Source organism: Anser brachyrhynchus (genome assembly GCF_964034855.1).
Source record: "Anser brachyrhynchus genome assembly, chromosome: 9".
Classification (NCBI taxonomy): Eukaryota; Metazoa; Chordata; class Aves; order Anseriformes; family Anatidae; genus Anser; species Anser brachyrhynchus.
Window position 1 is genome coordinate 24,920,961 of NC_137703.1, and position 22,218 is coordinate 24,943,178.

At 42.4% G+C, this 22,218-nt stretch overlaps 1 protein-coding gene across 20 annotated transcripts; it reads left to right on the plus strand.

The window, feature by feature from the left end:
• Positions 1 to 489: 489 nt before the first annotated feature.
• Positions 490 to 21,599, plus strand: LOC308200145 (uncharacterized protein). 20 transcript variants are annotated; one of them, XR_013955272.1, is made up of 7 exons: positions 672 to 1,106; positions 1,616 to 1,710; positions 1,804 to 1,946; positions 9,169 to 9,254; positions 10,948 to 11,048; positions 17,521 to 17,583; positions 18,942 to 21,599. XR_013955272.1 is itself a non-coding variant. In XM_080605358.1 (5 exons), exons 1-4 carry the CDS (start codon positions 1,044 to 1,046, stop codon positions 17,569 to 17,571), a joined length of 333 nt encoding a protein of 110 aa, XP_080461484.1. In that variant the 5' UTR covers positions 672 to 1,043; the 3' UTR covers positions 17,572 to 17,583; positions 18,942 to 21,599. The 20 variants fall into 20 exon arrangements, 3 of the variants coding, with proteins under 3 accessions (XP_080461484.1, XP_080461485.1, XP_080461486.1); XR_013955273.1 differs by lacking the exon at positions 10,948 to 11,048; XR_013955275.1 differs by lacking the exon at positions 10,948 to 11,048 and having other exon boundaries at positions 1,666 to 1,710.
• The last annotated feature ends 619 nt before the right edge of the window (positions 21,600 to 22,218 follow it).

The window sequence follows — 22,218 nt, forward strand, 5'->3', positions numbered from 1 at the left end:
CGGGGACGAGCAAGAAGCAGCCAATGCTGACCTTGATGCTTTCATTTTGTAGAAGTTTAACATCTGGTCCCTAATCACATGTTCTTTCATGCTGAAAAGAGGTGAAAATACACAGTGTAAAAAGTTTAATGTTGTGGCTACTGTCCAGAGGAGATTTCCTGGGTTGTTTTAGTCCAGAAAACCTCATCATAGGGCTCATTTCACAGGTCCTTGAGCCCCCTCAGTTTTATCTTGTTTTAAAAAAGAAATGTTGTGTATGATACCACACCAGAGAAGTAATCACTGACTTTCTGGAGGCAGTGCCACAGAAGTGCCAATTAGGAATCATGTAGCAAGTGGAGGAGGGACACCTGAAAGTAATTGAGGAGGTGTGCTGCTAACCCCCTTTGCTTCCCAGACATGTAACAGTTTCTTGGGAAGATGGGATAAAAACAGAAGTCTTCCCTGCCCTTCCAGATTGCAAGGGGCTGAGCTGCCCCCCCCCCCCCCCCCCCTTTATTTTTGTCTGTGTATGTGTCGATACCTGTGTCCCGCTGGGTGCTGGTGAAGGCCTGGCCCAGCTGGTGCCCGTTGATCAAGGGCTGCCATGCGCCATCAGCCTCACAGGCAGCAGCTGGCTGAGGTGAGGGCGGCCCAGCCCTGGGGGGCAAGGAGCACTCCTCAAGGTGGGCTTTGAGGTGATAAGTGCGGGGTGGTGCTTCTCCTTGTGACTGGAGGAGGGCTGTTTTGTGCAGGTGGTGAGGATTTGTTTGGCCCTTCTGAGGGGAAGGAATGCTGCACTTTGAGTGTTTGGTGCAGCCTCAGGACTGCTGAAAATCTGAGGAAAGGAGACCGAGCAAAAACTCTTCTCAGGCCTGGTTCTGGTGGGCTGCAGTGTTCTAATAAATGGAGGGAGGTGGCAAGGTTGCCCAGTTCAGGCACCTTGTAGAAAGTGCCCTTTGGGATGAAGAGCCTTCAAAATGCTTTGAAGAGTATTGGTGGGGACTAAGGAGGTTCCTGAGTGCAGCCTAACAAAAAAGTTCAAGATAGATGTAGATGGCCCTATGCCACTCAGGAGAAGCAGCTGTGTGAGGAGAAGCTCATGTGGCACCCTGCGGCTGATGGAGGTGAGCTGGGATGGCTGTGCTGTTGCAGTGGGGTGGGTGAATTCAGGATGAGAGTGGGTGCTGCTCTGGTGAGGTCTGGGGGTGGAGATGGAGTGTGTCTGAGAGTGCTGTCAGCTAAACTGAGCTGTGGAGATGGGCACTGGGGTCCGCCTGTCATGGTGGCAGCAGGGCTTTGAGGGTGTTGTTTTGGACTGGTAACTGTAGGGGTTGAAGTCTGAAGAAAACTAGACTGTGACGTTAAAATTAATTAATATGGAATTAAAAATGCCCCCTAGTTAACAGGCTCTCATGGGGTGGGGGGAAGGAAGTCTGTAGCGAGGGCTCTGCTTGCAGGGGCTTTTGAGGAGCCCCTTTGGAGCAGCAGTGCCTGCAGACTGTGGCCCTGTGAAATGGTGGGAGTGGGCCAGGAGTCTGGGGTGCCATGGTGTGGGATTCGGGCCCTGTGGGTGCAGCTCTTGTCGAGCTCCTGTCCTCACTGTGACACGCTGGCATGCTGCTGTGGGCTGCAGGGCACTGGCAGGTCCTGCCCGGCACTGTGGGCTTGCCTTCCTGCTTATAGTCACCTCTTCAGGGATGTGCAGCTGCTCAATTGACTGTCCTACAGGTAAGGAGAGGCTTCAGAGTTGATTGTTCCTCATATGCATGTACTGACTGAAAAGAGAAAAACAGCTGTATGTGTTTCCTTGCTTTTCTTAAGTCCTGTTTAGGCTTATGTGGGGTTCTTGCCTAGTGGCAGTCTTCTCCCAAGTGAACTACAGAAACTCTCTGCCTCTTCCCTTCCTTTGCTTACCGAAATGGCTGCAGCCATGGCTGCTGTGACCTATCAGCCTTTTTGCACAGGTGAGCTCTCATCTCGTCACTTGTCTCATTCCGCCTCTGTAGCCGATCAGGCTCCCTGTTGTTTAATTAGTTGTCTTGTAATTAATAATTTGGGAAAATGCTTTGCTGTGGGTGTTAACTAGCCATTTATCTTTATCGCTTTCATGTAAATAAAGACTTGTTTTGAAGTTTAACGCTTTCCAGTTGCTGGTTTTCATTATTACAGAGCTTGTAAGCTGTACTTAGATTCCCTAAATCATATTAAGAAATTGATGGAGACTCTTTCCTCACTGCAGGCTTCAGACCTTGGTACAGTATACAGGAGCCAGTAATGGCTCCTCATCTTCTTTTATGAATCTTTGCATAAGAGATGCTAAGAGAATGTGTGTGGGGGCTAACAGCTGGTACCCTATTGACTACTCTGACCATTGTGAATGTGTGTCCTGATAATCTATAACTCCTTGCTGAAACAATGAATTAGATATAAATTATTCTCACATATAAACCTTAGATGTTCTTGGCTTAAGCGTACAGACAATATGTAACAGATTTCTGTGTAGCTGCTGAATTTATCCTTGTGGGAGGGTAAAATGGGGAAAAAAATGAAAAAGCTAAACAATTTTAGAGAAAGAGGAGCTAACTGTGTAGGCAGATGATGCATTTATAATGGTTTGTGTTTAAAAACCCTCATAACAATTTAGTTAACTGTTTTAATTAGAGAGCAGAAGTACTATTTCAAATGTTCTCACCAGTTCTGTATTAGGTTACTGAAGCAAAATCAAGATTCCTGCTCTTATTTCTTCTCTGACTCACCTGTAAAGTGCTTAGAGGAGAGTGGAGGGCTCCCTAACGCTCTCTGTTAGTGCTTGAAGTTTATCATCAGTTCTGGCACTCTGCTTTCCATGTTAGACAAGTAGACTTGGAGGGTAAAAGGGGGTATCCTGTGATATCCGAATGGTAAATGAGCTCCCTGTACCCACACTGGCTATGAGCATGTGTAGCAGCATACTGCAACCCAAGGCTGCCTTGGGTACTCTGGGAATCAATGAACAAGCTGGGCAGTGAGGAGAGGATAATGTGTCTGATGGAATAGACCATGTTACTGTCTGAAAAGTTAGTTTGAAATATGGTTATTCTTGCATGAATATTAAATATCTCATTATACAAAGCTATTACTGTTTCTAACTCAGCTCTCTAGTTCTTCAGGTAAAGCAGTGTATAGTTAGCATTCATTGAAGTGCAATGTGGCACGCTGGCAGCCTTAAGGATGTACAGAACAGGGGCAGGTACTGTGGCACAAGGAGTTGCTCAGTGGCTGGAGCAGCATGAGATAGGCACATGGGGCACTCTAGCTAATTGATTGAACTTACTCTTAATTTGAAATCTATGCTTAGTAAAAGAAAAATAAAAAATGTACATTAATGTAATAGTATGTAGTTTTAACCTGTAGGCAATTCTTACATCACCCCTTGTTGAGTAAAAGATTAACTATCTAAGGCAGTTTAGAGAGGGAGACAGCATCTTCTATGCTGGAGTAAGGCATTAGGGAACACATGCAATTGGTGCAGGCCACACAAGGTGCAGTGTCTGAGGAGCAGAAATTAAGACGGTTTCATTTATGCATGTAGTGGCAGGACCTTATCAGGCAGTAGAATCAGACTGCATTTCTGAAAGCTAGGGATGGGAGCTGAGGTATGGGCAAGACTCAGTTTGGATTTACAATGGAGGCTAGGTGAAGAGGTGGCAAATATACTTTTTGTATTGATTTCCCTTCTTGTTTTAATGTGAAGCATATTGTATAGTAACAACACTTTCTCCTTTCTGTTAAACTGAGTAGTCTTTGAAGTATGTGCTCCCCCTCCCTGAAGTAGAGTTGAAATCCCTAATTGCTTTCAGATGTACTTGAATTCTAATGCAGCCTTATCTTCCTTCTGGAGGCTTGGCTTTCTTCAGAGTCATTGGCACTTCATCTTGCCCTCAATGCCCCTGTGAGCTGCATGCCTTACCCTGCAGCCTAGTACAGAGCAGCATTATGCCTCAGCACTTGCACCAGCCTGCAGCTATGCCACATCCTAACAGCATCCCTAGCATGAGGCTGTTTCAAAATACATACCCCCTTCTCCTCACAGAGTTGTGGTCATCTGTGCTCATGCAGTGGGGATAGTGCCAGTTTCTCTGTAATTGAGCTTTTGGGGACAGAGGAGTACTTCTGGTCCTAGCAGGAATTTAATGTGATCTTCTACTCTGAAACTAGCCTGCTCTAAGAGAAAGTAAGGAGAAATTTTGCCCTGTGCTTCCAGCAGCATTTTTTTTTTTTTTAATAAAAGCATTTTCCTGAGTGCTGCTGCTGTTTCTAGGCTGCTGTAGGAATTCATGTTGCTGATCTGGCACTCTTGTGTTCTTTGCTGCTGCTTCATCATGATTTCACTGTAGTGACTTGTCTTGTCAGAAAGTCAATACAGTGAATTTGGAAAGAGCTACAACTGCTTGAGAACTGGATGCATCAAGCTAAACAGTTGATCTATCAGGTTCACTTGCAATATTTGTTTCAGTAATGGATTACAGTCTGATCCCGGTAAGTGATGGCCTCAGCAGTCTCATAAAGACTAGCTCAGTCTGGCTGCGCTCAGGTAGGTGGTGCTACAAAAATCTCTTCAAGCAGTAGAAAATGTTTGTGCTGGAATCCCTGAAGGAAAACCAGAGAGTCAGGCTGCAAAGAGGGGAGATGGAGCCTGTTCCTTGTTCCTGATGTATTCTGTTGCTGTTCATATACTTGACGTGTGGGTAGGGGTAAATTTTTTTTGGTACTTGAATATGCTTAGCAAAGTGTTAACCATGGGTGGCCACACATTCCTCCACAGTTTTTGCTGTGTAAAAAAAAAAGTGAAAAGCAGATTGAATATGCAGATTGAAATGACTAAAGGTACTTCCAGTATTGTTCCGAGTTGGGATTCAGCTTTGATTGTGTATTTTATTCTTAAATATATTCAGTGCAAAATGCCTTGTGTTTCAGTATGTGAAATGATAGGCGAGGCATCAGCTGTAATGGGCCATGCAGTGACTCATTAGGCAGTGCATCTATTTCAGTGGGAAGTTCAGTTCTCATGGGAGGCAGAAATGATCAGTAGGTGATGCAACAAAATCAGCTGGTTATTTGATGGGGCTGAAAAATGAACTTTGTCCAAAAATATTCACCCTTCACTGATCTAAGAAGGCCATTCAGTGGTTTGTAACATTGCCAAATTCAGACTAGCTACCTGGGAACATGTGAAACACTTGAAGTGCAGAGATTTGACAGTAACATTTTTGCTGAACTTTTATTTGTTTAAGCAGAGGCTCCTGTTCCCCTTTTGCGACCAGGACTGAGTAGGTGGCCTTTGGCTGAGTTGATCCCCTACTCCCAGCCATGGGCACTGCAGCAGAGGGGCTCTGCCAGTGCTGTCCTGAGGCAAGAACCATTTTAGCTTTTCAAAGCAAGGCCGGTCTCTTGCTGCCTCTGTGACTGGCATAATGGCTACTTGCTGTTCTGATGCTCTTCTGGTGGCTGTGCAATACTGTTATTTTGCTACATCAAATGACTCCAACTGAACTAAAACTGTTGACTAGTATTCCTGCTCTGTGGTGAGCCATGTCCCTTGCTCTCTCTTGCTGTGTCTATGGTGGTGGCCCTGGGAGTTCAGCAAGGCAGCTTCGTAGGGCCACAGAGAAGTAGAGTGCTTCTTGTAGGCTCTTGGTGCTGGCTGCTTGCTAAAGCTCTTTGACCCAAACCTGTTTGAGGCTGAGATCTCCTTGGCAAAGGGGAGAGGATGAGTTTTCTCTGAACAGCATTATTGGAGTTTCCAGGAAACTCTCAATGTGCTGGTTCAGAGCTGGTGATATCCCTTTCTAGTGTGAAGGTGATGATCAAATATGTTAGCAGAACATTTGGAAAACAAAAAAGCTAATTTAAAAAGCTCTCAGGATTAGCAGACGTTCCTAGGAAAAGCTGTCATGCCCAGGATCAATTTTTCCCTGATACTGTCTCAATGATACTTCTCCAGGAGGCTTTTGGAATTCAAATTTTAGAATAATGAATATTTAAGAGGATAGGTACTATTGTCTGGCATTTTTTCTTTATTTTTAAAAGTCATGTAACTTTAATCTAGTCATGTGCAAATATTAAAATCAGGAATTTTCCTATGGGTAATGAAGTTAAAATACTGCCTAATCCTTTCTGAGAGAAGCACTGCTTTAGGAATTGTGGCTTAGAGCTTTCTAGTACGAGCGCTTTCTAAAAAGGGCAGTATTTCTTCCAGACTGACTTGTTTGCAGGGTTCAAGGCAGCAGTGTGATACGCTCTACACCCCCCTAGGTCTAGCATTATAAATAGCTAAAATTATTGAGGTTGTTCTGGAGGAGAGTAGGGGAAAGGTAAAGGTGAGGCTGTGGAACACGGTTGTGGGATAAGGCTGCTCCAGGCTGACTGAGAGGTACTTCTGTTGCTCATTAGGCTGCCGTAGATGTTAAGACCAAATTTCTGTGAAATCAAATGCTCTTTAATACACCTTGGGTGCCAGATACAGGAACATGTCATCTTTTAAGTATTGGCAGCCATCTGCTCAGTTCATGCGCTGTATGGCATGTTGTCCTCACTGAAAGCGTTTGGTGATGGAGAGCAAACAAGTCACCCAGTCAGATAAGTAGATCAGCTTGAAGAGGGAAGCCCAGTACAGAACCATGGCAGCACATTCCAGCCAGCCACGTCTGTGTAAAATGCACCCTTGCTGGTGTGTGGGGCGCCTGCTGGGACTCCAGGTGCTGAATCAGCAGTGCAGTTGCGTGGCCATCTTTTGTCTTCTCTGATTGTAACTCTCATTATGATCACGCATTGGTATATGGGAGAGGGTGCAATAAACTTGTACAACTTGTTTTCTACTTATTATCAAGCTCTCCTAATTGCAAATAACACGAACTGTTAGTAATCTATTCAATGTACGCTTAATCAAATCTAGCGTATGTTTCAGAACTGGGCCGCAGCTCACATCCAAATGCATTATTTAGATGTATTTTAACACCAATACTGCACTAGAAACAGACTGTGGACCTTCAAGATATTTGCTGCTTGGCATTAGCGGACTACTGACAGGAAAATGGCTGATTTGCAAGGGAACTTGAGAAATAAGCAGGGAGAAGTAAAGTTAATTTGTGACTAATGGCTTGTTAGAAGAACTTTATAACATATCTTGGAGAAATGGGGTGAAGCAGGTAAGTTACACTGATGCAGAGACCAGCAATGGTGCTTCTGAGATACGCAGAGCTGTTCAGGGTTAAAGGTGTTAGAGCAGGGTTTCTTATAGGGTTCCTTGAATCTGATTGCCCTCTTGTTCCTGCACTCTTCTCTGGCAGAAAAGCGATGTGTGAAATCCTGCCTTGGGGAGGGCAGGGACCCTCATCCTGCAGTGAGGACTGCAGGGGTATCAAGATCTTGCTCTGAAGCTTTCCTCTGCCAGCTGAAAAGCCATGATGTTGGTAAGCTGAGGAGTTAGTGCCACTCATGTGTTACTGGTGTTACTCCAGTGAGCTCGGCAGAGGTACATATGGAAAGAAATGGGCTATGTGGGCCTGATGCGGTGACGTGAGGCTTTCAGCAGTCGGGTTGATGTGTAGTCTCATCACGACACTTCTGAACTTCTGTGGTGGTTTACACCCACATCATTGTGGCTTCCCAGGGAATGCAGAAATGTACAGGGTGGGGTGTGTGGACCTGCATGTGGTGGCACCCAAGTCACCTCTGAAGCCACAGCCAGTAGCCTCTGCTGTAAGCCTGCATTTCCCACGGATCAGCAGCTATTCCTCTTCCCTGCTCACACCTGGCTGGGGCTCCCTGCCTGGCTAGCTGTGTTGGTGTGACTGTTTTGATGTTGTGCTCTGAACTGTATCAGAGAGCTGGGGGCTGGGTTAAAAATAATCTGTTTTCAGCTGAGGTCCTGTCACAAGTCTGGTGAGTATCAGTCACATGGCTGGCAGGCAGGGACCTGCCTCGCAGAGGTGTGGGTGTAGGGAGGAAGAGACATGAGCTCCCGGGAGGCAGAGGGGGCAGCTTGTCAAGCAGGCTGGATGCTGAAATCCCGCACTGTAAAACGAGATGTTAGGGTGCTGCATGTGTTCTAGCAGGGGCTGTGGAAGGGCTGTGCTCAGGGCCCCAGCACCAGGCGTGCAGTGTAGGTGATGGAGCACTTAAAAGAGGACGATGGCTGGCCTTGAAATAGAGCTGTGCTTTGCACTTGTGAAGATGTGAAACCTGTCCAGAGTGGGTGGGAAGGGCTGAGCAAGACAGATGGTGCTCCAGCAGGCTGGGCAGGGAGGTGCAGCCAGCGCAGGCTGTTAGAGCCTCCACGGGAGGAGCAGGAGATGCAGGTTGATTCCTTTCCTAGCTGGAGTTCTTCCTAGCCATCAGTCTAAAGTAAACTTAATAAAGGGGACTCTCAGCCTCTGATATCTCATTTCTACTACTTAAAACTAGGACAAGGCTCAAAAAAGGATGTGTTAATTGTGGCACTGGGGAAGGGTGAACAAGAAAGACCTTGGCTTTGTAGCCTAGTAATTAGAGCATGGAGACTGGTCCCTGCTTCAAGGACTCCGCTTGGTAGTGGTTAAAATGTAATCATCCCACAAGTGAAGCAGCCACATCTTTTGGATTTTTTTTGCACACCTTCTTGCCTCAGCATCTGTAGCACTGCTCTGAGTTTGCTAGTGTTCTGCAGCTTGTAAGTAGCTAGTGGGATGGGGGGGGGGCTGGTAAGGCAGTCTAATAAACAACAGACTTTTCTCTGTTAATGGTTGCAATTGGGAAGACATGTATAACTGGGCTTCAAATTGAGCCAAAGGCAAGAACAATCGGGTACCCGATCTTTTTTTGAGGTTTTTGTGGGCACAATCACATAGCTAAACATCTAGGTGAAGCAGTTGTAAAACAACAGTACAAAAAGAAAAGACAACATTTAAGATGGAATTTTTAATATTTGACTAGCAAATAATGTGTGGTTGTCATCTACTTACTGTGTGAAGGCAGTAACTGTGTTACTGAAAACAGATGAGAGAACTCTCCGGATGTTGTGTTTGGAAATATCTTAAATTTTCCTTTAAGTGCAGAAATTAGTGGGATTTCAGTCTTCCTGGGTTTTGACCTTTTGAGTTATTTTTGGTTGCTTTTGTTTGTTCATATTTTAAAAATGCAATGTTAAAACCCAAATGCAAACTTCAGCTCTGTTCACAGGCACACGTAAGAGAAATAATGGCTGTTATCCAGAATCATTTTGCATGTGTCTACACCGTGCATTGCTTGACGAGGTAGGTCCCAGAAACAGCATAACTGCATTAACATTGCGCTCTGCCTCTGCAAGCATACCCTCCTCCTCAGCAGAGCTAATTAGCCTAAATAGGAGGCTGCAGTAATGTGTTTACACTGTTTCCAGGGCTGGGAGGTCTGACTGTACTTTGCAATATAAACCTAGCCATCTTTTCCTTCAGTTTCTTCCCTTTAAAATAGATTTTCTCATCTGTGGTGCCATGTACTTGTTATTACCAATATTTTTTCACTATCTCCAGTTGACAATTTTTAATACAAGCTGGTGAGGATGTCTGTAGGTAATGTCAGTAGAAACAATGTTGGTCTTAGAAGTCTCTAATGTTCTGTGTATTGGTGCTGTGTGACTACTCATCCTTGCTTCTAGAGCTTGCATTTCTGTACAGTTAAAATAGCTGTACTTAAGCTTAATTTTTCAAGCTTTTCGGTTCTGGTAAGATCACAAGATTCTGTGGCTTGTGTGGTGTTTTTTTTTTTTCCTCTGAAGACACCAGGATGATACTGCATTGAAGTCCTATCATAGCTAATTTGAGCCTTACCTGTAGGACACTTTCCTCTGAAAACTCTTCTGTATTTTTGTGGAAACCATGCAAGTGTTTTGTGAACTGGATGAGAAACATTTCCATACTGTGGAATAGTAATCTGATAGAATCTGTAGGTGCACGATGTTTGTCCATATTACTTGTGATTCAACTTGTTGTTCCCATGCTGTCTGTAACTAGGAATATTCACTTGTGGAATCACTTGTTTTTCTCCACACTGAGCATTGCAGCTTACCCAGAGTTTATATTTTAAGGAAGCAATTCATGATTCTCGTTAAGATAAGCCTGTTGCTGTTTGCTTTTTGTGGAAGTTAGTCTTGGTTGTCAATCCATTGCTATATCTTTGGTCTGTTTGTCTTGGCTTAGTTTATTTCTATTCAGATCCAGATCCTATAGTGCAGCTCAGTTGCAGTCACCACCTCTGCAGTCACCACCTCTGGTGACTGTTGCAGTCACCACTTCTCAGTCACCACTGACCCAAAGGCACAAAACCAGGAGGCATTGCAGGACTCTGACACAGTAAGATCTTGGAGCATATAGTGGGGTGGTTTCTGGAGTATGTTGCCGAGCGTGAGGTGTGAGATTGTGGGGATTTGGGCCTGCATGGGGCTTGTGAAAGTAACTACAGGCTGAGGTTATTCACTGGCATCAGCAAGTAAGATGCTGATTACTGCAGATATTGACTCTGGCGAGAATCCATCCTTACAGTTGATATCCTTGTCTTTAGTGTCAAAGAAACCATACGGCAGTGTCTGCAAAAATTGTCCCAGTTAAATCTCTCTGCAGTGTGAAATACTGAATATTAAAGTATTCAGGGCTGTGAACCTGTTGCTCCTCTGGAATCCTAAATCAGCTTGGAAGGATTTGAGTATCTGGTGTTGAAATCTATTGGAGACTATTGATACTGGAGACTTAGCTTCACTGTCCATTGTTCTCCACTTCCCCACTTCGTGTCTGTGTTCCTCCAGACAGCTTGAAAACTGGTCTGTCTCAGGGATCTTCGGCTGCCTGTTCTGGTTTCATGCATGTTGACTCAATTTCTCTTGTGCCTACTTAAGGAGACATAACTTGCATTGCTGTTTCTGTTGTTGCTGGATTTAAGCCAACACCTGACTGAATTGATCTGTCCCTGCAGTGCTTCTCCCTGGCTTATGGCTGTCCCTCTGATCTACAGACTTGGCTGACACGTTGCTCCCTGATAAGGCAGTAGTTACTGATGGTCGTCTCCCAGTAGAGGTCTGTTATCTTTGCTGGCTATTTTTCATTGACAACAGTTTCCTTCCTTGATTCCAAAACTCGTTACTATCTTTTAGTTTGAATGTTCTTGTGAGGCTGATATTTGATTTATTCTTTCAATTTACATGAAACTGTGGTAGCTTCAATTAACAGGCATCCATCTGTGCTCCTGGCACGCTGGTGGTAATTAAAATTAAGTACCTCTATGTTGTTCAAAGCAATATATAGAATGAAATTTCTCAAAATGCTTCTTGAAATGTCTAGGTGTAGGGGCTGCCTCTCCTGCCAGCTTCCCTCAGTTTGTAGTGTTAGAATAGAATCATTGCTGTGAATTAAGCATGTATTTTAACAGCTTTGCCTGCTGCTTTTCTTCAAAGCTTAGCAGTGTTTTTTACAGCTACATACAGGAGTTCACATTCTCTGCCCAAGGCTGGGAAGTAGTCCACCAGCTCCTGTGAATTGACAAGGTGCTGGGAAAGCAAAATATAAATTGAAAGCATGACTGCAAAAATTCAGTGCTAGTCAGTCCTACCAGCTGTGTTGAAAGCATTGCTGGAGGCCTACCAAAGAGGGCAGTGTCTGGAGCTTGTGGGTTCCTGCTTGCACCACAACCTCAGTACTAGTGATGCACAGCTGTGTGCTTCATTTAGCCTGCTGACCCAAGTGTGGAAATGACTAACCTACAAAACAGTTATTTTTCTCCTGTTCTGTCTCAAGTTCTAACAGTTTTCATGGTCAGTCCTTAGAGGTTAGTCTTCTCTAGAGTTGTATTGGTATGCTTTCTTATTCAGGAACAGGAGTCTTAACCAAATTTAATGATTGGTTTGCTTGGTACAGCTTATATGTGTTGTTGCTATTTGGTTTTGTCTTCAGGAAAGACAATCAGAAAAGGGAAGAAATACATTGATTAAAATGGACTTAATCTTTGTGTGTGCCTATATAGTCTATTAAAGGATTTCCCAGACCTCTGGATATCACAATGAACTAGTAGTACCTGATTTCTCACCTGACTGTTTCTTACATGTCAGTCATGACCGCTTTGGAAGCGTTTACTGAAGCTTTTTCAGAAGAGTTGAAAGCCATTTACAAAAGTTAAGCTTTTTAACAGGCATGTAAAGTCAGAATTTGTGTGCCTGCTGTACAGGTCAGTAGGGGCTGAGACTGCAGGGACCTGGTAGCAAGGCTGCTAACCACGTGCACCAGAACCAAGTGTTGCCTACTTATACAGGCACACATCATGGGGTCTCTTTTTAGATGCTCAAAGTTCACTGAAGATGAACACGTGCTCATTTTTGCTGTATAAAAATCAAATGCAGATCTATGACAATAGTTCAGTATCCAAATAATAGGTTGGATAGTACTACTGCATGTGCAGTTGCACTGCTCTGTAAGAATAAAAGGATAAACCTGCTTTTTTAGTACTGAAAAGCGACCGTTACCACTGCTCATGAAGTACTATGTCACGAACATAACTGTGAAAAGGAAATGCTTTTCATCGGTTTACATTTCCTTTCTTCTTGCTATCACTCCAAAAGCCAGAAAGTACTTTTCAAAAACTATTATTAAATTAAAAAAAAAACATAAAGCTTCTCTGCCAACTTGCTCTATCAATTTTAACTCATTTTACTGAGACTTCCTACCTTTGTACCCGGAGTCCTCTTAATAATTCTTGATAATGAAAGTGTGGGAAGATGATGGGGGTTGTTAGCATGGTGTAGTGTGATTACCTCACATCAGATGTCTGCTGCACAGATCTTTAGGTGTGTTTCAAATTAAGTACCATCTCAGGTGCGACTTCAGCTGTCTTTAGTAGAGGACAGGCTATGGTATGAAAGGTGAGAGGGGTAACTTCAGGACACTGGGAACCTGTATGTAAAACATGAGCCTTGGCCCTCAGACTGGCTCAGTTCACTGGAGAACTGTGTAACCAGCTTGTATTGGGACACCTGAGACACCACAAAATAAGTCTGATATTTAATTGTGGATTTCTTTAAAGTGCACAGACCTTTGCACTTGTGAATTACTGCTAAGTGCGAAGGGAGTTATGGTGACAAGCTGGTTGCAAGCACTGGGCTTTCTTGTACTGCAGGCTACTCAGATTTATTTCTGAGATTTTCAGCTATTAGTTTTGCCTGGTCTTTAGTACATGTAATACGACAGTATCTCATAAGCCAGGTGCCCTCCATGTTATTCGCACCAAAGCTTGCCTTTGACAGTCTTGGAGCAATGCTCTGGCTACAACTTGCATCTGTTAGCATTTCTGCTATCAGTGAAAGATCTTGGGGAGCAACAAAGGATGAGTCTGATGGGGAAAAATACATTAAACACATGAGATGAGCATGTTTTGAAGCTCTTCTTGATTTGATATGATTATTCAACATCATGAAAACATGGTTCTGCTTAAGGATATCAACAGAAATAGGTTTTTAACAAACTGTACCTTGCAATAATTTAGGGACAAATATTTAAAACTTTTACCTTTGATAGCGTGTCAAAAGAAGGATAGTAATACAATCTTAAATTCATTTTTTTTTTCCAGTTACATTTAAAAATCAGTATGCTTTTGACTTGAAGATCTGGTATCTTTAGTGTATTGATATTCATATTTTAAAGTATAGATTGGTTAATACTTGCCTAGCAGTACTGGTAGGTCTGTAGCATCCTGCAGTCATTCAGATCTGAGATACAAAACTTATAGGTTGAAATGATGTATTCTTATGGAAAGGGTGATGTAATTGGGATAAGTAGGAAAGCTTTTCAGGCACAAGGTCCCTACATTAGGCTTGACATAATTAGAGCGAACTTGAAGCTAAGGACATCAGCTATTGCTTTTAGCATAACCTCACTGTATCAGTCAGCTGAATAACTTCATGGAAGCGTATGGGTAATTGTAGGTGTGTAAAAGTGTTGTTGTTTCCACTTACCCCCCCAGTAAAACTACTCATGCAGCTACTTAAAGAGCTGTGAATAAGATAGGAAGGATTTCTGGAAAAAACTTGCAGGTAAATGGGTTTTCAGCTTTTTTTTTTTTTGACCATAGGCTGCTTCAGTGATGAGGCTGTTCCAGGATAGTTCAACAAAAATAACTTGTTGGCTGAAACTGGGATTCCCTGTGAAATGTTCTGTGTTTAATTTTCCATGGCTCAGAGGTGTCTTGAGGAGACCTCTAAATTTTTTTACCTTCTGGGAAAATTGCTTTGCAGCCAAATCTGAGCCTCTAATAACAGCAGGATAAGTGTTGTGAGCAATAATCCCACATTAAATTGTCAGTCATTGTCTTTGTTAACAATGATTAAGCTGTGGAGTTGTTGGAAAATGGGGCTGATTCCAGAGGGGGAAGCACTTAGTTATAAAATAGGATGTATGGTGGGTGTAATGCTTGGGGTCTGACCTGTTAATTCCCCTCAGAAGAGGAGAGTTTGGGGATGGAAATCAATTGTTTAAGCATATATTTGGATGCCCTGCTCATTAGCAGGAGTTTCTGCCTTTGCAGCTCTTTCCCCACTACTCCTGTGAACCTTTTTTCTTCTAAGTACAGTCAAACTCAAAGGCTGTTAACACCGCGGCTGGAATCAGTTCTTTTAAAAACCTGCTGCCCTATATTGATTTATGCTAGACAAAAATCGAAGTTGGAACAGTACCTGGTTCTGTTTCCTGTGTGAGCCCATTTAAAGGCAGGGAAAGAAAAGAAAAAATGCATGCGTACCTAACCAATGTCAGCTAAAAATAAATTGCAAACTTTCAAATGCTTGTTCCTGGTTAAACACAGTAGCCTGATACCTGTGTTGCAATAACAATTATTAATTCAAACAGTTGATGGCATAGATGAAATAGGTCTGATACTTGAATATTTCCTTGAATATTCAAATCCTATATTTCAGGGTATGTAGCTGATTGAAGCTATATCCTTAAAATTTTTTTCCACTTAGAGAGACTAGGTCTAGATTTGTAAAATATAACCCTTAGCAAAAAGTTACTCACCCAGTGTTAGTGGTGTCACAGGGGAATTGCTGTATCTGAACTTGTGTTTTGCGTCTGTGCGTTTTATTCTGTGGAAATATATACAAGAGAGGCAGACTAGAAGGACAGGTGGAGGGAAGATGGGTAAGGAAAATGAAGCAGAGTGTAAGCAACATCAGCAAAGGGAAGAGGCTGAGGGCTGCAGAGTTAATAAAAGGGGAATTGCTGACTGACCAGGAAGTCTTGTGAAGAGCAGACCTTTACTCCACATGTACAGGTGTAATTTGCAGAGCCCTGACTTTCTACTCTATTCCTCTCCTCTCTCTCAGTGAAGACTGCTCACAGCACTGTTAAGCTTTAATTCTTTGCTTTCTGACTTATTCTGGATCACTTTGAGGATCACTTTGATCTACAGTGTTCCTTTTCACTAAAACAAAGTTATTCAGATAAGGCCAGTGTGTTTTTTTGACTCTGTCAATAAATTATTGATGTTGCACCTAAAAATATGTTTTAAAAAGCAAGAGCTGCAAATGCTCCTTATGATATGAAAAGGCATTTCTAGGTTTATTGAAACAAAATAATGGATATGAAATATTCCTGAGACTATTAAAAACCTTGGATGTGCTTTATTGCAGACCACATGGACAGTGTTAGCACTATTTTATCATTATTTCAGTCTTACGTGGGACGGAGAATGCAATGTAGGAAAACTGGCATGTTCATGTTGCTAATAGCCTCTGTCCATTCCTGTTGCTAATAGCCTCTTGTGTGTTACTGTCTCAACACAGGTCAGATCTCTCTCACTTCTACCTCCCTGCAATGCTATGGAGAGTGTTCCCCACCTCCAAGACCACCTTGTATACCTTGTATCTGAGGGCAGGAGAACATGGGAGTCTGTCTCCTGTGGCTTGGAAAGCGTTGTGGAGCTGAAAAGGAGTGGAGGCAAATCACGTGCTGTCAGGAACAGAGGCCTTAGTACCACTGCTACAGGCCCTGGGGTTAAGGGAGGAGGGGGAAGAGAGGCTTCTAAAAGGCGTCTCTGGGTACTTAATAACCCAGCATCAGACACTTGCTTTCCCACTTGTGTTCCTCTTCATTCTGGTCTTTTTTAACTGAATGGAGGACATGTTTCTTTGCTTTGTCTCATTAAACTAGGTAGTTGCATTAAAATAGGCAAAAGTTATTGCTCACAGTAACAGGGCCTAGGCACTAAACACAGCTCAACATTCTTTTTTTTGATTTAAAAAAAAAAAAGAGCACACACCCACCCCTCTTCAATCACAGAAAGTGAGCTGAATTTGCAAAAGATGTTACCTTTTATTCATTCCTGCACCCTCTGAGATTGCTCCCAAATCAATTCACTTTGAAGAACAATGGAATTATTGTCTCCAGGCTGGCAGCAGTCATTTGTACAGCTTGGCTCAATGAATATTTTTGTCAGAATGTTTTTGCGTTGCCAGTCTTCTATGCGAACCCTCACCCTCAGCTTGGAGCTAATTAGTAATGCATAACAGGGGATGTGCTGCTTTTCTTTGCCTCTCCCCAGAAGAATAACTTGCCCTGCTAACAGATAACTCTTGGCAGTATGTGAAGAACTGGCCACAGAGTGTTTTTCTTTGTTGTAGTAAAAACACAGCTAGGAGGGGTGGGTAACTTTCTGGCGGTTCTCTTGGTATCATTTACATGTACAACATCCAATGTAGCACTGAAAACAGTTATTTGACTGCTCATGCTCCTGGAAATGTGCTGTTCTTACTCTGCTTTTTACTGTATATTTTGTCAAAATTGAATATACTTATATGTCTGCTAGAAAACCAATGATTCACGAGACCACGCTGTCCTGCTTACCCTGTGTTAGTTTATTATCTGAAGTTCCTGCTCTTTGTTTTCCTTCCTTTGTCCTCCACCCATTCCCCTTTACCCTTGCAAATTCTTTTGTGGTGGCTGCTGCTGTCTGAGCCCTTTAGTTGAGATTTGAGTAAAGCTATGTGGTGGTCTCCTTTGGGCTTTGTCTCTCAAAGGTATAAGGTAAACCAGGTATGTTTATAAAAACAGATTAATTCCTGTTTTATGGCTAAGAATGGCTCAATTCAAAATCTAACTTACAACATAGTCTGGGGGAAGCATTTAATTACACACCAAGGAGAAGGGGATGAAGAGGGAAGCAGTATCAGGCTCAAACAACACAAAGAAATATATGCTTGGAAAAGCCACCAGAGCTGAAGCAGGCAATACAAACACTTATTAAAAATTGCGTATATCTTTTTTCTTTCTTGCTCGAAGGAAGAGAGCTGCTGTGCATTCATGCTGCTCTGAACAAAGCCCTTTCATCTTCTGGGGATGATTTTGTATTCAGTGGTATTAAAAGAATTCTAATTCAAATTAGCATTAAGGCTATCTGAATTCACCTAAAAATATGTCTGTCTCTAATTTCTGATAACTTGTTCTCCACATAGTACTTTTCATCACTGCGCATTGTGTTATGTCATAAACTGTATTCTTTTATTCACAGGGAGTCTGGCTGCCATCTCACACCAGAGTAATTCAGCAAAGTTACTTTTGATTTTAAGTCAGTGTAAGTGAGAAGTTTGCTTCCTTTATTAAAACTTCCAGCTTATGGTGTTAATTATTGGTGATATAAATTTAGCAGTAAACCTGAGTATTAACTCCTACATTTGCTGTAGAACTTCTCTCTCCTTGGCTGTCAGAGTTCTTCTTCATCTTGAATTTGATTTGAAACATGGTGCCTGCTTGAATGAAAAGTGGGATAAGTTCTGCAATGCAAATATCTTAACCTGGGTGAAACACTGTGTAAAAGTTGTAGGGGGTTCATGGCTGGTTATGATCCCAAATACATATAATTAGCGGGTTGATAGACAAGATCTGTGTTACCCTGTGTTTTTAGCATACAGGTAAGCTTACCATATGGACAATCCTCATCTCTTTTCATGGATGAAGACCTTCTATTAACTTGACTACAACTTCCATTTAGTGTTTACCAAATCAAGTCTTTTTCTAACGCTTATGAAAAAAAATCTTACTGAAATAACTACTTACACACAACAAAAGATGATTATGCAGCTACACTAGAAAATACTTCCCTGAAAGCATTTTTTTAGATTTGCCTTTGTAAATTCATCTTTCTCTAGGGGCAGCTGAAAGGCAGTGTCAAAATGCATGAGTTGGTTTCAAATCTGATCTTGCAGGATCCAAATTCAGCTAAACTTGGTCACAAATTTATCAAAAACAATTAAAAATTAATAACTGTGGAATTAAGAGAAGGTGTGAACATTGAGAATGACAGCGTGATGCTTTTGTCACCAATTAAAAATTAATATTGGCCTAAATTTTTCTTTTCCTCAAGAACTATGTAACGTACATTGCGTTTATGGTGAAAACTATTATTCTAAAAAAACACTATAAAGGTTGTTGTGTGGCTTCTGAGAAGGCTGAACGTAAATCAGCATGTGCTCAATACTTCAACTCTAAGGATCATGTTTAAGCAATTAGAAAGGCTTGAAGTCTTATCTGTGCCTTCAGGGCCTGGGATGACTGGAGCAGTGCAGGGCTGTCTGGGCAACTGGTCAGTGGTGGTCTTTGGAATTATGTTTTTGGGCAGAAACTGGGTGGCTTCAGCCCAGGCTCTGCAAATAAGGCCGTGTAGAAACCTGTAATGATTCTGATGAACAGGCTGGTGATCAGCCACCAGGAATTTTGTCTAACCTGCAGATGACCTCTCTCTGGCAAAATATAGCACAGCATTTATGGTTTGCACCTATTACATTCTATCCAAAGGCGTGAGCATATTTTGCAGTAGTTCTATATATTAATTTCTGTCTGCTAGTAAATGTATTTCATGGAAGAATACAGTCACAAGAAAAAATGTTTTGAGTTAGATACAGAAGCCAATTCTTCTGATTTGTTTCTTTTTAGATTTCTGAGCATTACACAGAATTGATAGTCAAGCTTAACTCCTCTCCAGTGAGTGTCCAGTCATGTGAGACATTGTGCTGTCAGTGGCCTTGTTACCATCAATATCAGCGTTTTTGGGAGGATATTGAGAAGTTTCAGGAAACATGCAGCATCTTGCAAGGCTGTATGTTTTTAAGGAATAATAATGCAAAACTATTCCAGGAGCTTTCAGGCATAGCTATTAAACCATTTATTGTTCTTCCACTCCGCATGAACTGTGGCAATGGCATCATGTGAGTAATTGTGGCAACAGGTCTGTGCCTTTCTCTGTGGAAAAGCCAGTTGTAAACTCTGAAGGACTATCAGGAGTACGTCTTTACTGTTGTCCAAGGCATGTGAAGACTCAGTGGAACTGTACTGCTGCTGTTGCCCTTCTGAAAGCAGTCACACTTCGAGAGCATGGACCAAGCTACTCTGTGTACATTTGGGATCTTGCTTGAGCAGATCCTGAAGGATGCCCACAATCTGCAGTCTTACTGCTGTGGATAACTACCTGGATTAAAGCTAGTTGGAGTATTTTTTGATATATTGCAGATGAACTGTATACATATGTTTACCCTGAAAAAGAGGAACACAAACAGCATGCAGGATTGTCCCTATTGTACTAGGTTTTCCCATGGCAATAAGCTGATTCCAAAGGAAGAGCTACACCTTGTTCATTTGCCTCAAACCAATAAAGTTTTCCAATGGCTTAGTAGGATACCTTAGAGCCTAGACATCAACTGTCAGCATCTTGAAGATGAATACATGCTTGTGTACCACAGAAACAGTTCAGGAGGCTGTCTGACATGCTCTCCTTTCTGTCCTGGGATACCTATGTAGTAGGTGTAAGTTCCTCACACTGGTTAATGTCAGTGAACTAGATTCACTTTAGGTAACAACTAACAAGTGAGAGGCTGGTGTATGCCTGAACTTGTCAGTAATATAAACAAGCTTCCTTTAGTATTTCCTTCATTACTTTTTTGAGGGTCTAACTGCAATTTCCATTTATTTTCAATGAAGTGTTCAAGTGTGTGAAACTGGCAATATGTAGAGTTCCCCGCACAATGCCATAGCATGTTTAAAAAAAAAAAAACTGCTGTGTGCTCAGCAACTGGGGGAGTGGAGGGGAGAGTGACACTGAAATAGCAATTAGCAATTTAGTCAAATGTTCAGAGCAAATAAACTTGTGCCTTTTTCCTGTCTTTTTGAAGTTTCTGTGAGCATGTTGCAGAGCTGGAACATAAAGTTCGACATGGCTCTAATTAGTGACTGGGAAAAGAAGGTGGATTTGAGTCAGCTGGAAAAATGTGCCTTCAAGGATTCAGCTCTGTTGGTCTTGGATCTGATTTCAAATTGACTTGCAAAACAGCCCTTCAAACTTAGATACTCCTTCAGAAGGATTGCTGTCAAAACAGTAGAAAAAATAGTCATATATCTAACCCTGTAGTGCATGCAAAAAGCAGCTCTAGGAGCAGCATGGCTGACTGCTGTAAATGATGTGCCATAGGCATCCAACTGTGTAGCTTGTAAGGCTTCTTCCTCTGGAAATACCCAAGTATCCCTTTATGTTTGCTGAGGCATTATCCAAACTCAAATGTACAATATTTTCTTGGGAATTGAACTGCATTTAAAATGTTCTAGTGGCTTTATCAGACAGTCTGGAAGAAATGCAGTTGGCTGGAATATACATCTGAAAATACAAGAACAATCTCGCCTTTTCTATGCAGGGTTATGTGGGACAGATATGAGAGAGAGAATACTTGTCCACAGAAAATAGTGACATTTCCATTGTGTAACCTCCCAAGCTGTTCTACGTAATTTCATCTGGCTGTTCCAGTAACAAATCCTACCATTTCAGATATATCCATACTTTTGAGATGATTGAAGCTTTGGAGAGTTTGCAACCTAGTGCTGTTTTGCGCTTAGCTTTTGCAAATATGTATTTACTTGCTTAGTAGCTTACACTTGAGAAGAGTCTGTAGGATTTTGAGAGTTGAGGAGTTCAGTAGACCTTGATGATGCAGTGAGCTACTGAGAAATGGAATTTCAGTATGAAAGCCAAATTAAAAGTAAAAACAAACAAACAAAAAAAAACCAAAAAAAACCAAACACAAATATCCTGCTTAGATCAAACAAACTTTGTGCATCTATCTTTCAAGAAAAGGGGAAAGAAGCAAACGCTTATTTTGTTGGCAAACCTATTTTTTTTTTTAACCCGAAGCCAAGCAGATTTTTGTTTTACTTCACTATTTTCCTCCTCGTTATAACTGATCTTCAGAAACATAATTTCAGGCAACTTAAATGTTCACACTTTGAAAATGTAGAAACAAAATACCTTGGTATTTCCCATGAGAATAATTTAGTGCAAAAATGTTAAAGTGGAGTATTTCAACCTTTTCAAGGATCCCCATCTACGCTTTCGTTCAAAGCCTGTTTGCTGGACTTGATGTGGGTTTGTGACCAGTTTTTTTTCCCTCCGAGCTCCAGTTCTGAGTTTGAAAACAGCAAGCCACGACACAGGATTTGATCTCAATCTATCTGACTGTAGGCATATCACGTGCTCTCTGTCTCCAGTGCTCAAGAGGGGAACACCGCAGACTCATGTACTTGGTTATTCTGTTGTGTAACAAGGCATGCTCAGGGCTTGGACAAAAGCAGACCTTGTGGATTAGGTCTGCAGGGTTTCATGAAACTGCACGTAGCAGTTGGAAGCAGCAGAGCTGGAGAAGCAGTCTGATGCTGTGAAACAGAGCCACCATTCAGAGCAGTTCTGCATCTGTGCCGTGTAGGCTGTAAATGGCTATTGCCAAGCCTGGTCATCTCCAAGAATATATGTATGTACATGGCAACAAATTAGAGCAGCAGTGCAAGTAGCCTGGTGCTCCTGGCTTGGTTCGCTCTAAAGAAATGACCCACCCTCATTCCAAATCCCAAATCCCTTTTGGCTGCAAAGAAGCAGGGCACAAGTTTAATATTCTGGATAATAAACAGAATACTGAATTAAAATCTGGATGATGCACCAGACAGGGAATCGTTTGTGCTGCTCTGCTTGTTTCTCTTTGGGCTTTTTGCCTAGCTGGCCAGCACCCAGGGAGTGCAAACTGCTGTGGCTCACTCCAGGAGACCAGCAGCCGAGGGAAACTGGTTGGGAATTAAGTCCCACTTCCCATTCCTGATGATGAGAGGCAATTAGCAACTGTGGCAGGGGAGTGGATGGTCTGTCTGAGGAAAGCAGCTTGCTGGGGCTCTGGAGGGA

Excerpts from the sequence above, each read along its gene's own strand:
- LOC308200145 (XM_080605358.1), top strand. The coding sequence starts at position 1,044 with ATGCCACTCAGGAGAAGCAGCTGTGTGAGGAGAAGCTCATGTGGCACC. Across the intron at positions 1,107-1,813 it reads GCACCCTGCGGCTGATGGAG|GCTTATGTGGGGTTCTTGCC; the intron begins GTGAGCTGGGAT and ends AGTCCTGTTTAG. Across the intron at positions 9,255-17,520 it reads ACCGTGCATTGCTTGACGAG|GGAGTCTGGCTGCCATCTCA; the intron begins GTAGGTCCCAGA and ends TTTTATTCACAG.